This window comes from Coccinella septempunctata, chromosome 6 (assembly GCF_907165205.1).
Source record: "Coccinella septempunctata chromosome 6, icCocSept1.1, whole genome shotgun sequence".
NCBI classification, from domain to species: domain Eukaryota; kingdom Metazoa; phylum Arthropoda; class Insecta; order Coleoptera; family Coccinellidae; genus Coccinella; species Coccinella septempunctata.
The window spans coordinates 21,831,162-21,845,332 of record NC_058194.1 but is presented as its reverse complement, the minus strand read 5'-3'; the positions used below and the strand labels follow the sequence as shown (position 1 = coordinate 21,845,332).

Genomic DNA, 14,171 nt, shown 5'->3' with positions numbered 1-14,171 from the left:
ACTCTGGTTCTCCAAGAACTAAGAAGTTTCGTGTCCAAAAATCTGCTGGAAAAGTTCTTGCTTCAGTTTTTTGGGATTGCCAAGAAGTAATCATGATTGATGTTTTGGATAAGGGTAGAACAATAACGGGACTTACTATTCGACATTACTGACCACTCTACGGGAGAAAGAAAAGAGAGAAGACGCGGAAAGCTATCCAAAGGTGTTCTGTTTTTGCAGGACAACGCCCATGCACACAAATCTCATGTTGCCATGCAAAAAATTCGTGATCTAGGGTTCGAATTACTAGAAAACCTGCCTTATTCACCAGATTTGGCTTCATCCGACTATCATCTCTTTCCTCAACTGAAAAAAAGTTTAGAAGGTCGTAAATTTTCTTCCAACGAGGAGGTGATGAAAGCTGTGAGGTCTGTTTTACAGAGCAAGAAGAATTTTTTTTTAAGGTTTAGGGACGTTGCAGGTTCGATGTAATAAATGTATCCAATTAAGAGAATATTTGAGTAATAAAATATTTTGACATTGAAATTTTGTTTGGTTCTATAGTAGGCTAAAAATTTTTCAATATATCCTCGTACATTGTTCGTTTTTAGGCACGTAGATAGATCCTGAAAAAAAATTAAATCGACGATCCTGCGGAAGCTGTTTGATGTCTGAATTTTTTCTAAATAACAACAAAATCTCCGCAGATTGAGAAATATTTTTGGTCTTCGATCGAAAAATTCATACTTACTGTAGACTTATTCGAGGGCGAAGATAACGAATATGCAACAAACATCATCAAAAAAGTCAGCATATGTTTAGTTTTTTTTCTGGCTGCTAAAGCTCCTCAAATTTGAACAATTTTTTAGAAATTTCCCACTTAAAGTGATTTATTTCCTAAAATACTGAAAAATTTAATTGCATGTTGGTAGTCTAAGATCTCGAATTAGTCAATGAAATGACTCGTGTCGATTTATTTTGTACTATTCAACGAAACGGGACCATACGAGGCACACACTATACTTCAGCTAGGAATAGTCCTGTTGAAAGCATTTTGTTTTTTATTTAGTCAATTTTCACATAACTCGCAATAACTCATCAATAAAATCAAACACCCCTTAATTATGTACATCAAAAAATATATAGGTTGAAGGAGCCATTTCTATCACTCCGTATTCATCCCTTCATAAATTTCTTGACAGTGCCATGCCCATATATCCGAAAACAAGTGTTCTGTCCCCTGAAGATCACTATCGATAACTGCCCATAGCATCTGCGGTCACTATCCGGTAATTTTATTCAATAACTCACAACAACCATCATGCCTCAATCTAATCAGTCGAAACGACAGGACAGTATCGTAGACCATCCGTTACCCCCGTCATTAAACCAATCAGAACAAATAAATCACAGTAGATTAGAGCAGTGGATAGTGGCTTCGACGTCAAGTTCGGAAGATGCATGGCCTGTGGGCCAAACACTCGGTCAAATCGCAAAAAGGGCCGTGGCTGTCGCGCACTGCCAGTATTGCCCTCTGGAGACCACTCCGATAATCTACTATATGGTGTTCTATATATTTGCTCTGAGGACCCTCTCACACTCCACTCGGGACTGATGCCGTGGGATTGGAGCCTATGGACAGGGTCAGCTGGTAATTGAACTCGTAGACGATTGCCTACCTTTAGAAAGACCCTTTCTCGGTTGAATCCTTGGAGACCGAAGAGAGATAAGGTTCGCTTTTTACACTTACACTCACCCCACGAATGGGGCAGTTATCATTTCGTCTTTCGTTAATAGGTACAATCGTCTGCATTTTTTTTATTTCCCGAAAAATACCAATCCAAATTAATTGAAACTATTTGTAAAGTACTGGTACGAAGTCACGTCCAGAATATTGTGGTGATATTATAATTTAAAAATAAAGAAATAATCTCAGAAAATATTTGCGAGAGTACCATGCACCAATATATTATTTTAGAGGCAAGTATTTCGGCAAAACAATTGGTTTCTAGAGCTACAGAATTACAATCATGTAGTTTTGCAATGCCAGCCAAATCCCATTCTGTGCAATCTATTATACAGAGTGGGCCATTGAAAACGAAATCGATATCCAAAACGTCGATTTTTGATTCCAGGGCGGCAACTTTTTAGATCAGATTCGAAACCGTATCGCTTCAACCTTTAGTGATACAACCCAAACCCCTCCAATTTGAAAAGGGTAAGTGACACCTTATTTTGAAAGACCTTTCTATTCGTTTTCGAAATACATATTCATATTTTTTTAACTTTCAAACAACGTTTGTTTTCCATTCAAGTATGCTCTGTAATTCAATCAAATTTTCACCCATTTATTTTGCCACTTCGATGATAAATCTGCGGTAAGGTTCCCGCACTGGTTATTTCTGAGAAATAAAGAAATTTATTTCAATTTTTACCTTAATTGTTAATAAAATAAACGAACAGTTATACTTTGATGTCTGATGTATGTAGAGTTAACGACTTTCGTCGAATCCATAGAATACATTTGAAAATTTAATTGATTCTCACGCATGTTCAACAAAATGACCAATTCTGTACAAAATTTGAATTTGAATATCTCAAAAACGAATGGATTGAATGAAAAAGACATGTGCTGAACTCAGAATAGAAAAGCATTTCAAATGAGGTATCACTTATTCCATCTGCCTTATTCAAAATTTGTCGGTTGGGGTTATAACACTCAGGATTTAAGCGGTACGGTTTTGAATTAGATCTTAGAATTAGGATCAAAAAACGACCTGTCCGAGCGTTTTCATATAATTCGGTTCTGCCGACCTGTATATTGTAATGGTAGTTGTATTTGGACCCTTGAACACTAAGAACTTCAAAGTTTTCGAGTTCAGTTTGGAGTCAGCAAGGCCAACACAACCTTGGGGCCTTTGGCCTTGAATCCGACGTTCTCATCCAAATCCAGTTATAATTATGTATGTATTATAACGAAATTCGTATATTCCGCTATATAATATGCATCTTCACTTAGCGATATTCTCAGCAAAAATTATAATAATACCTACTACAAAAATTTCAAGTCTTTTATTCGTACGAATATTTTAACAGTAGATTCCTTAGGTCAAAAGAAACACTTTTTTTCCTTATCATTTTTTCAGAATCAGCTCGGTTTGAAAGATGCAGGCTGTTGAAAAACCATAAAAAAATAATATTTCTAGTCCCAGCTCACAAACGGCTTTATCGAATGAAATTAATTTCCTAATACAGTTCTATATTTTTTGGATTAATCTTTTTCGAACACAAGATATCATCCACGTCTTTCAGTTTTCTCATTATGACCAAAAATTCAAAGAACCCAACTCTTGAAACTCAGTTAGACGCTATCTAATGAATATTTGAAGGTTTTGTGAATTGAAAGTATTCTTATATGTTCTCGTATAATGCGCCGTTTTCGAGTAATTTGATGTTCACAAATTAAAAAGTATCTGTAAGTACTTTGGCTGAATAAAACTCTGCTTAAAAAATACACAGATGTGTAGTGTCAAAGGTTTGGCTAGTTATTCTGAAGGTAATATTGTTTTTCCAGGAGTGGCACGGCTCATTATGAAAACTTAAAATGACTATATCTTTTTATCAGGGCCGAATCGGAAAAAATGGTATAGGATAAAAGTATTTCTTTTGACCTCAAGAATCTACTGTTGATATATTTGTATGTGTCAAAGTCTCACCCCGCATATTTTTAATTCAAAAGTGGCATTTCTTCCATTTGAAATTCCGTAATTTTTCAACAATCAGTAAAGCACATATGAGGTGTTCAGAGCTGAAGTGAACCAAGTCCATTCAGCCTAGTTTTGAGATGAATGGCTTAGAATTTGTTTATCACCAATTAATTCAAAAGTGACTTCTTTAGATTTTAAAAGATTAGAATGTAAGCATATGCTTACATAAGAATAATAATAAATAAAGAAGTCACTTTTGAATTAATTGGAGATAAACAATTAACTTCTAAGCCATTCATTTCAAAACTAGGCTGAATGGACTTGGTTGACTTCAGTTCTGAACCTCTCATATATCGCATTAAAAAGATATAAGTATGTGGTTGGTCCGAGAAAGCCTCAAGTATGATATTCACATAGGATGGTTGACCCCAATTCTGGTGGACTTTCAAAGGTAATTTTCGAAAACTCACAGTGTCTCCCGCAACATCTGTAGATTGATCCGAAAAACTGAAGAAAACTTGAAAACTCTTCGAGAAATCAATTCAAATAGTCATACATTTATCTCGAACGGTATCTCTAGGTGAAACCATCATAATCATGAAATTTTTTAGGAAAAGTGGCCTACATAAAAAAGGCACAGGTAAATTATAAGAATTATTTCGGTATTTCGCAATTTCATGCAGATTCATAATATGATATAAAAATTAGGTATTTTCCTTTGAAAAAGCAGGGAGGTCTTAGATTTATCACCCTGTTATTGTTCTCTTAACAGAATTAAGAAAATGTTTTCTTTGTCCATAAGCACATTTGCTAGTTTAGTTCTAATCTTGACAGTTTCAAATATTGCTTACTAAATATTGCAGTTTCTAGTGAAAGCGAATGAATAAATAAAGAAACGAACACTCAGATTATTTTTATTGTTAATATTATCGGAATATACCAATAAAAACCGAGATAATGTGTCTTATCTATCCTGGCAAAGTAACCAATTCTCTGTGGAGTTGTAGGTTAGTGGCTGACAAAGCATTTATAGGTGGTATGACTGGGCCATTTAGAGGAAATAGAGAAGAGCACTTTCGTGGCAACAAGCAGCGTTTATGCCATCAAACGAGACTGGCGTAATTTATGTCAGACCAGCCGTATCTTTACGGGCGCGACCCGTGATATACGATTCTCGGAAGTCCATGTGGTGTTAAACTGCAGATCGACATAAAACCCGCCTCGAACCAAACAAATCGCTGGTCCTTAAAACGAAACTCCTTTCAGTCACGCATTTTCGAAAACAAACAATTATCCGCCGCCAAAGAAGCAGCTGTCTGCGATCTTTCATCGGAGCCGTATTAGTATTTGACGTTTGAAGAATTTAACCAAAACACATGGACGACAAACAGTTTACTTTAAAATGAATGGGGACTTTTTGTTGGATTTCATGTCTTTGAAGATTGACGAGACGCTGCTTTTATCGCATTTTTCCACGGAGCTATTCAATACACTCGAAGTGAGGTTTCCCTACTTATCCCCGAATATATCTATCAGCTGATGCCGAGAACACATTCATCTCTCGGATCTGTTCGCATCTGAATCCCGAAAATATCTCGAATTCTATTGGGAAAGTGAAGATTTATGGATGATCCTCTTTACGTCTCTGCCACGTGTAATGTTTCTTTTTTCTAGGAATTCAAATGAGGATAGATATCTGAGGATATGTGGCATATTGGTCTTGAATGGCCTTTCAAGGGTTTCGAAGAAAAAGGAGGCACAATAAGTCATAACACAGTAAGTATTAGTTTATTATTTAAAAAGCTGCCCAGATATCGATTTGAATTGTCAAAAATAATGAAAAACATTTTATTCAGGAATGGCATTTATTTTCATAAATGCCATTCCTGAATAAAAGGACGATAAGTTATGAAATATTGTACAAGAAATACCAGATGTTGAAATTTAACAAAAAAATAAAACTCAATAATTTTTTCCCCAAAAAGCCTGAATTTTTTAATTCTGGAACTTGCACATTTACCATTAAATTGTAGGCACCTATGTGTTTCAGTCACGAAGCTGTGTACCTATATATTTTTAATTCTACAAATATTTATTTGACAAAATACAGTGACGTAGTATTTAGTATTTTATCTGAAAATATATTGAAGCAGCGATGTCACAGATGGAAATTTTTTACATGTGCCAAGATAAAAATAATTTCACTTGAATTCTCAGAAAACCAGAGGTTTTGCTTAATTTCTCGGAAATGCAAAGAAGAAACGAAATTTGTCGGCAGATATCTGAGAGACTCAAAGAAAGGTCTCTTTGAAGAGGTTGTAAACTAAGTATAAAGGTACCTGAAATCCATACCTATTATTGTGGTTCTTCAAGTGACAAAACACCCTATTGCAATAAATAACCTTTTTCTACCCATATTCCGAAAGTTTACCTTCTTGAAATTGTTGATAATTCTGAAATAGATGGTGTACTTTCCCTTCGTTCACCTCAAAGTGAGTCAGGCCCTATGTATAAGTTTCAGTAGTTTATGTTCTGAAGGGCACGAAATTCAAGAATTTGTGCATATTCAGACAAAAAAGACAAACAGGATATAAAATCGTGAATTTTCGTTTGTATAGGGCTTTCAGTACCTCTACGTAATCAATCAATTCGTTTTAAATAACGTAAAAATAAGGAATTTAGTTAGTATTCGAATAATATTATAGTTTCATGTGTGATTGATTGATTGATTATGTATTACAGGATTCACATTCATGAAAAAAAAAATTGTATTTGCTTTATTGATGGTAATTCATCCATTAATTATTTCAGGAGCTCTTCCATGAAACAAGATGAATGATTGATTATGATTATGATTATTATTGTTCAAATAATTGATTTCAATTTTGAAATTGAATTTTGTAACTCAACTAAACATTATTTTTTAATATCATTTCTATTATTTCTCTCCACTAGTTTTTCTGATAGATAATATTCCAATTCAGGTATTTTGGATATTGAGGTTTCGACTCATTTCAAATATAACTAGCAGATATAATAAATAATGTGACTCAGACAAGAGAAATGTATGTTCTCGAAAATAGCTCTGCAATTTCGTTAAAATTTTTATGCCGCTCTCAACTATATTTTCCGGAAGTCAAATGACATATATGATAAAATAAGTACATATATTAATTTCTTCTGAATAGATATAATGTTGATCGAAAAAAAATCAAAATCCTCAATCTGCTTAGTTCTCGATGAGAATGGCTCTCTGCGATTTAATATGTAGAAATTAGTTGGTTACACGCAAGAAATTATGTATTACAAAGTGATTGCATCCAATAGAATAATATTTTTTGTGATTGTAACCAAACATTCCTCCACTAGAAAGGTTAATTTCAATTTCTGAAGTACATATCAAAATAGGAGATAATAAAACCTACGCTTTCGCCATTTTGCAACCATAAAGAAAGGAATACCTAACAAATTCGAGCCAAAAAAATATCCTTATTGAATGATAATAATTATTCACTAACTTATGTAAGAATTTCCAGACTATTCATTGCCATTCTCACTTCTACAAAACATAAAATTTTGTGAATTAATCATGAAAATAAGAAAAAGAATATATGTATGTTTTAGTAGTACATACTAACTAATAATATAATAATAAGAACGATATTACCAGAATACAACTGAAAGATTTATAATTATATATTGTATTATTTGAAGTGTTCTCGGACTTTACATTGAATTTTATATGATTACCGATTAAATATTTATTTTTTAAAAGTGGAGTGGAACTATGGTAGGTACAAGGGTTCTTTGCGGATCCATTTAATTTAACACACTTTTCCAATTTGCGAATTCAATAAAGCAAAAAACCTCTCTGTTTTTTCAAATTTTAGTTCATCGGTTAGATTTTTAAAACCCTTTCATATTTTTCCTTAGCATTATTGGAAAATTCAAGACGCAGTTGATTTGACTTGATTTGTTATTTTTACTTTCTTGATCCATTTTTTTTTGACCTCTTGATTCTACCTAAATTGCTTTAGGTTTATAAAGGGATTAGTCCCTTTCAGTCTGCTTCATTTTAGCTGATTTATTCAAACGTTGGTTCTTTCCCCCATATTCTCTTGAATACCTATTTCAATTTGAAATGTCCTCAAAAGTTGCCAGAGAATAAGCAGGAAGAAATTCATATTTACGACTGACAGCTAATCAAGAATCAATTTAATGCCGACTAGAGAGCTTGAAAACGTTTTCCTCCAAGTCCAAAAACGATCAAAGCTCGAAATATGCATATTCATCTCCATTTCCCTCTTTCGCACAAAGTAAGAACTCATAAAGTATTCATCAACCCCCATAAACTTTCAAAGCCTGCGACTGCCTACAGGCTGCCAATTTCGTCACCCAACGAAGTCGTTTAAAAGGCGAAACGTCGCGAAATTGCGGCAAGTAAACAAGAGCATGTAATAGCAGCCCGATCTGCGGTCTCAGAGGGTGTCAAATCTCACATAAGTGACAAGGCAAGACGGGTGGGGGAAAAGGAACAAATTCCGTGACGTCACGCATCACGGAGCCGAAAATTTAGCGGGTGCGAGCGAGACGGCAAGATTTGCCGCATGGCAAGTGACTTTACGGAGGGGAGGAAGCAATGCAATGTGAATCCGGATAAACAGTAAAGCCGTCGATGTGCCAGCGACCGGTTGTTATACGTCCTGAGAGATGAACTGACAACGTTTACAGCTCTTCACGATCTCTCCTTAAGTTATTGTGTTCCTCGTTCCGTTGATGTGAAACTTGTTCGAGTGTTATTTTCGAGTAATTTGATTTTTGTGGCCACCATGCTGACTTCGGCTAGCAATCAGTACCTCAGACCGGAGTATTTGACACCCCTTCCAACCACGGTAGGTGTTTTATTCCAAGAACTCTTTTTTCTTACTTTCTTCGCAACCGAACATCGATGAATTCTCATCCTTTAGCAATTTATTGGAGAATTCCCCAAATAATTCTTTAAATATTCTCCACAAATTGAAACGTTGATCAGTATTCCGTCGGAACTTTAATTTATTGAAAGTGGCTTTCCACATTCGCTAAATTTATTTTGCTGTTTTGAATCTCTCTCAGTTGGAAACACCCTTTCTAATAAATTTTTTCTTTTTCAGTTGGACGCTAAAAAGAGTCCCTTGGCTCTCCTAGCCCAAACATGCAGTCAAATTGGAGCTGATGCCCCTAACTCCAAGCTCATTCAAAGCGCTGAAAAATCCAGCAAGAGCAACAAAACAGAAACATCTAAAGAGAAAACGAACAACTCTTCGAACTCAGACAATCACCACAAGCTTAGTTTCAAATCGTACGATGGATCTTGCCCGTCTAGAGAAAAATCCAGATCTCCCGAAGACAGATCGAGCACAGCTTCTAGCGGAAGTAGAGTTAGAACGCCTGTAGCGTCCAAGAATGGTAGCAATCGTTGTGCCAGCACCAACAGCGCTTCATCCCCAAGACCTCCGTCTACGTCTGACAGAAAAACGCCAGCGAATGAAAACCATAATGGTAGCGATAGGAATTCAGCATCTCCAGAGAGGAGCCATGAAAGGAGTAGCCCTAGAACGCCTTCATCAACTGCCTCTAAGACTGCGTTTACTCCTAACATTCTGACTTCATCTTCTGATCCAGCTATTAAAGATCTTCCACTGGGAACATTCAAACCTGGAGTGCCTGTTTCTTCGCCATACCTACCAAGTTATCCGCCAGGTTTTCCTGGAATTCCCGGTTTGCCAATGGATTTTATGACCAGCAGTCTGATGTCGCAGCATCACGCTATGAAGAACGGTGGACTGAATCCATATTTCAGTTATGGAAGGCTCAAAACTACAGACTCAGTGTGCCGCGATCCTTATTGTACAGGATGTAGCGTAAATTCTCACCTGCTAACTCCGTCTAGTGTGGGAAGTGTCAAAACTGGTGTTTGCCCAGCTGGTTGTGCCCAATGTGATCATGCCAAAGTGCCAACTTCTTCTCCTTATCTTGGACATAGTCAAGCAGCCGCCGCTTACGCTCACGCTCAACTAGCAGCTTTGGCGGCGGCTTCACACCTCCCATATGTTTGTAATTGGATATCTGGTGATGCCGCTTACTGCGGCAAACGTTTTTCTAGCTCCGAAGAACTTTTATCTCATTTAAGGACTCACACAAGTGTTAACTCAGTTAGTGAAGCGAGTAGTGCATTATCCATGTTAAGTAATGCAGGAATACCTCCCTCACACCCTTTGTTCCACAGAACCTACCCTACACCACCCCTTAGTCCCTTGGCAACCGCTAGGTTCCACCCCTATTCCAAACCTCCGCTACTACCACCTTCCTTGACAACTTCTCCGCTGTCAAGTTTTCCTTTATCTCATCCAGGGTTACCACCATACTTATCACCGTATTCTCTGTATGGCCCAAGATTAGGCTCATCGCCAAGTATGCATCCCTAAACTTAGGTGGAAAAATACTAGAGAAGCCAAATAAATGCTGTGTTAATGTAGACTTCTAATCACTAGTCTCTTCTGAACATTTCTGTCGCCACGATTTTCATTTGTGGACTTATATGTGTGATATTATGTATAATAACAGAGAACTCGCCAAACTTAAGAACTTGAACAAAGATTGTCAGTTTTCTCCTCAGTAAATATGCTCACTATATTAGGCAGAGGAGTTGACGTAAATCTGCTAAATATCCGATCATAACTGAAGATTTTTTATTGTACATATTATATTTATTCCACATTTTCATGATGATCGGGTAGATACTGACAATTATCTGGTATAATCAGCTCCAATAGAGAATTATGATCTTGGGATGGCGAGATCCTGTCATTTTCTATTTTCGCCAGAGAATTCACTTGGCTCGTGATGTTGATATTGGACTGTTTTGACACTATGTAATATAAATTTGTCCGTAATCGAGTTGTTCTTTGTAAATATATTTCTTAATCATATCATATATTGTACCTATTGTAACTGAATGAAGAAAATGACTATTTTTATTGTTAATAACTTCGCAAATGTGTTATTTTATTTCTTTATTTGAAAAATATTAAATATTCTTCGAAATGATCAAGATTTTGATTTTGTATCCTCCTTTAGTGAAACTGCAGGAATTATTGCATAAAAAACAAGATTTACCTGCATTTGATCAAAAGTTTTCGTCTAACATTTTGATAAATCTCATTACAGTCGAAATTTTGCATCCAAATTCGGTTGAATTGATGAAAAACACCAGTTGGTACTCATTCGCTGAGATCTTGTTTCAAGCAATTTCGATTAAAAATGAATTTGCCGAAATAATTTCGATTTTATATTAGACAATGATTTATCTTTGGGAAAGATTTTAAATCGATCGATAGTTCATCTTCAACATCAAAAATTGTAAAGTTATGAAATGCAACTCTAGTGCTGAAACCATTTTTAATTTCTCCTCCTCGAAGATAACCATGCTTTGGCAAAAAGATTGTCCAAGTTACTTCTCTTCATCAACTTTGAATCGTCCCTTAATCATTTCAAAATTTATTTCAAGATAAATTCATACACAAATTCCTGAATTTGTGTTGAGTGACATCCATTTGTAGGAATTTTGTTCCACTAAAACGTTTCCATCGGACCGAAATAAAAATACCGTACCTCATTAATTGGTACAAATATATAGCTGTAACCCGTAGACACGTAAAATAAATTACCAACGCGTAGCAGAAAAATAACCCGAACGAAAATAAAGATAATATTTCAGCACTTGGTTGGCCATAAAATAAAAATAATTAGGACGAAATAACGGCCTGACAGAGCCATCTATCTAATTCTAGAATAGATCAAGTCGACGATGGTGGAACAGCTGCCTCTAGTTTATCTTTCTGCACGTCAAGATGGTATCTCCTTTACCACACCTGTCTAGCACTCATCAGGTTTGATCTGTGTTGCCAGCTTTCAGCGTTTATCCATGAAATTCACGATGAAGATCAAGCAACTATCAGGTCATAAAACATTCTGGATGATAATAAGGATGAATTCAGATGCATACCACTCGCTGATATTAAGTTTTTTAAAAAATTTGGGCGAAATATAAAAATTTTGAGGAAGCTTTTCAGGTCCTGAATCAAGTTTTGGAATTGTCTTCTGCATGTATAGCTAAAAAAAGTGTAGAACTCATTTTCGCCGTTTTTATGAAGTATAGGAAGTACTGAAAGCAGGAGTTACTAGTTGCTATTTCGCTAAAGAAACAGATTTTCTGGGACATCCAAAAAAACAATCAACAAACGAAAATAGTTTGCGAACGTAAAGTGTCTGCGGACGAAAAATACTCGCCTTCGGAAAAAGTCGATTTTTCGTTTAAAAATTACTAAATAAAATGTCGTTTTTTGTTCAGGTCGATGAAAGAAGGCTTTACATACATAATACAAGCACAGCAGTACACTAATTAGTAATTATTTATTATATAGAGAAGATAAAAAACATCCTCCGAAGCAACAACTACCCTATCTCTATTATCAGAAGACTAATTAATATGAATATTTCCACCCAGAATACGACCACAAGAGAGACACGAGAAAACTAAAAAAAATATTACAAAATCCCATATATTAAAAAACTGTCACAGAAAATAGCAAAGATATTAAAATCTGATAATATGGAGATCACACAAAAATCTCAGAACACCATAAAAAAATACTATTCAAGGTTAAAAAGATGAAACTCCGAAAGACCAGTTATCAGGGGTAGTTTACCGAATACCTTGCAACGATTGCAACCAAACATATATTGGCCAAACAGGAAAATACATGCAGACTAGCATAACAGAACACCGTAGAGACATGTTGAATTCTCTCAATCCAATTAAAAAGAAAGACAATATAACAGCCCTTGCACAACATACGTTGGACACTTTACATCGTTTTGAGTTTGAGAGGGTGGAGGTAGTGGGAAGGCAAAAAATGTTAAAAAAGCGGCTTCTGCATGAAATGATTGCCATACGTAATGAGGAGAACACTCTGAACAAAAGATCAGATATAGAAAATTTGAATTCGGCATATTTCAACTTGTTAGACCGTATTAAAGGTATAACCTAGTACTCTTTATCAATTTAAAAAAAAAAGAGAAAAAAAAGAAGGAAGAGAAGAAAAGAAGAAAAGGAAATATTCGATGTTTGTCCTTCGGCGAAACGTTTCTAGATTTCTCTTACCACATGTAGACGTTCTTGCATATCAGACTTGTCATTTGTGAATTCGTAAACATAGGTTCCATGTTGTGTTATTGCTGTTCATTTCCTAATATTTTAATGATTAGACTTGGAAAACCAAAAACTTAGCTGTAAGTACCACATACAGAAAGATGGACCCTTGAATTTCCAATTACCTACTGGTTGTTTTTCGTTATCTTGTACTTGTTCAGTGTACTTTTACCTTTGTGCATTTAAATCAGTGTAAATGTGTTTTTTGGAGTATTTGTGTAGATGATGTCAAGATTTTCAATGATTTGTACATCTCATTTCAGAGCCCTGATGATGATAATAAATGTTATCGAAACTGTCGGCAACTAAATAAATTGGTTTTTTTCATCTTCAGACCTTAAACCCATTAAAAACTCAACTTATACACTAATTAGGTACTGGTAGATAAAGCCTAGAGCGAAAATCTTACGTTATAAGGTAAAAGTACACGATAAAATGATTCAGCTGCGTTTTTTTACGAAAGTTCTGTAGGACTCTTCAATAATGTTTAACCAATCATTTCTGGTTTGACACAAGAGCAAATGTGCTGATCTGTCTTTTGATGTGTCCATAAACATATTAGGGTTTAGAGGAGTTCTTTCACAATCTCACATATATCGATAACTTCAATGCTAACTCTCAAAATGCTACAAAATAAGTTGAACCTATGATATATCAACATAAATTAGCTTATCAAACCTCTAATAAAATATGAAAAACCATGTTAACAATCACAAAAAATAAGAAAAACCCAGAGGTTTTAAAACAATTAATTGAAAACATTTTCTTCTGATCTAAAGTGTGGCATTGTAGTCGAGTAAATCGATAGAGAAGTCCGACAACGTTGCACTCTCACTCTCTGTCGAACTGACGTGGAGTAGCAAGAAAGCTAGGATATTTTTCAAGTTTCCCAAGAACGCATTAATCGGCATTTAGTTGACAACGGTAGTGACATATTTATGATTCTTACTCTCACATATATGAATGTTTACCATACATTAAAGTAATTTATATCCATTCGAGTTGGCATTTCTATTACTCCATAACTACTTAGTTTAGCTGCTGGTTGCTACCAACTCCTGTGGTGATGGAGATCCAATCAGAGGCGTATTCGCATGTTATTATCATCAGATCCATCTTCAACACCAACACCAACTGTATGTTTTGAAGCCTTTTCGAATTAGTCTGCTGAGTGAACATATTAATGTGAAGGTTTATGGATTTATTACTTCTCAAGGGATTTCTCAATTGTTGTG

The 14,171-nt window shown here is 35.4% G+C and overlaps 1 protein-coding gene across 1 annotated transcript; it reads left to right on the top strand.

Moving 5' to 3' along the window:
- The first annotated feature begins 8,332 nt into the window (after positions 1-8,332).
- LOC123315638 (zinc finger protein Elbow) lies at positions 8,333-10,772 on the top strand. The gene is made up of 2 exons (XM_044901412.1): positions 8,333-8,578; positions 8,837-10,772. The coding sequence occupies exons 1-2, from the start codon at positions 8,516-8,518 to the stop codon at positions 10,148-10,150; spliced, it is 1,377 nt and encodes a 458-aa protein (XP_044757347.1). The 5' UTR covers positions 8,333-8,515; the 3' UTR covers positions 10,151-10,772.
- Positions 10,773-14,171: the final 3,399 nt, after the last annotated feature.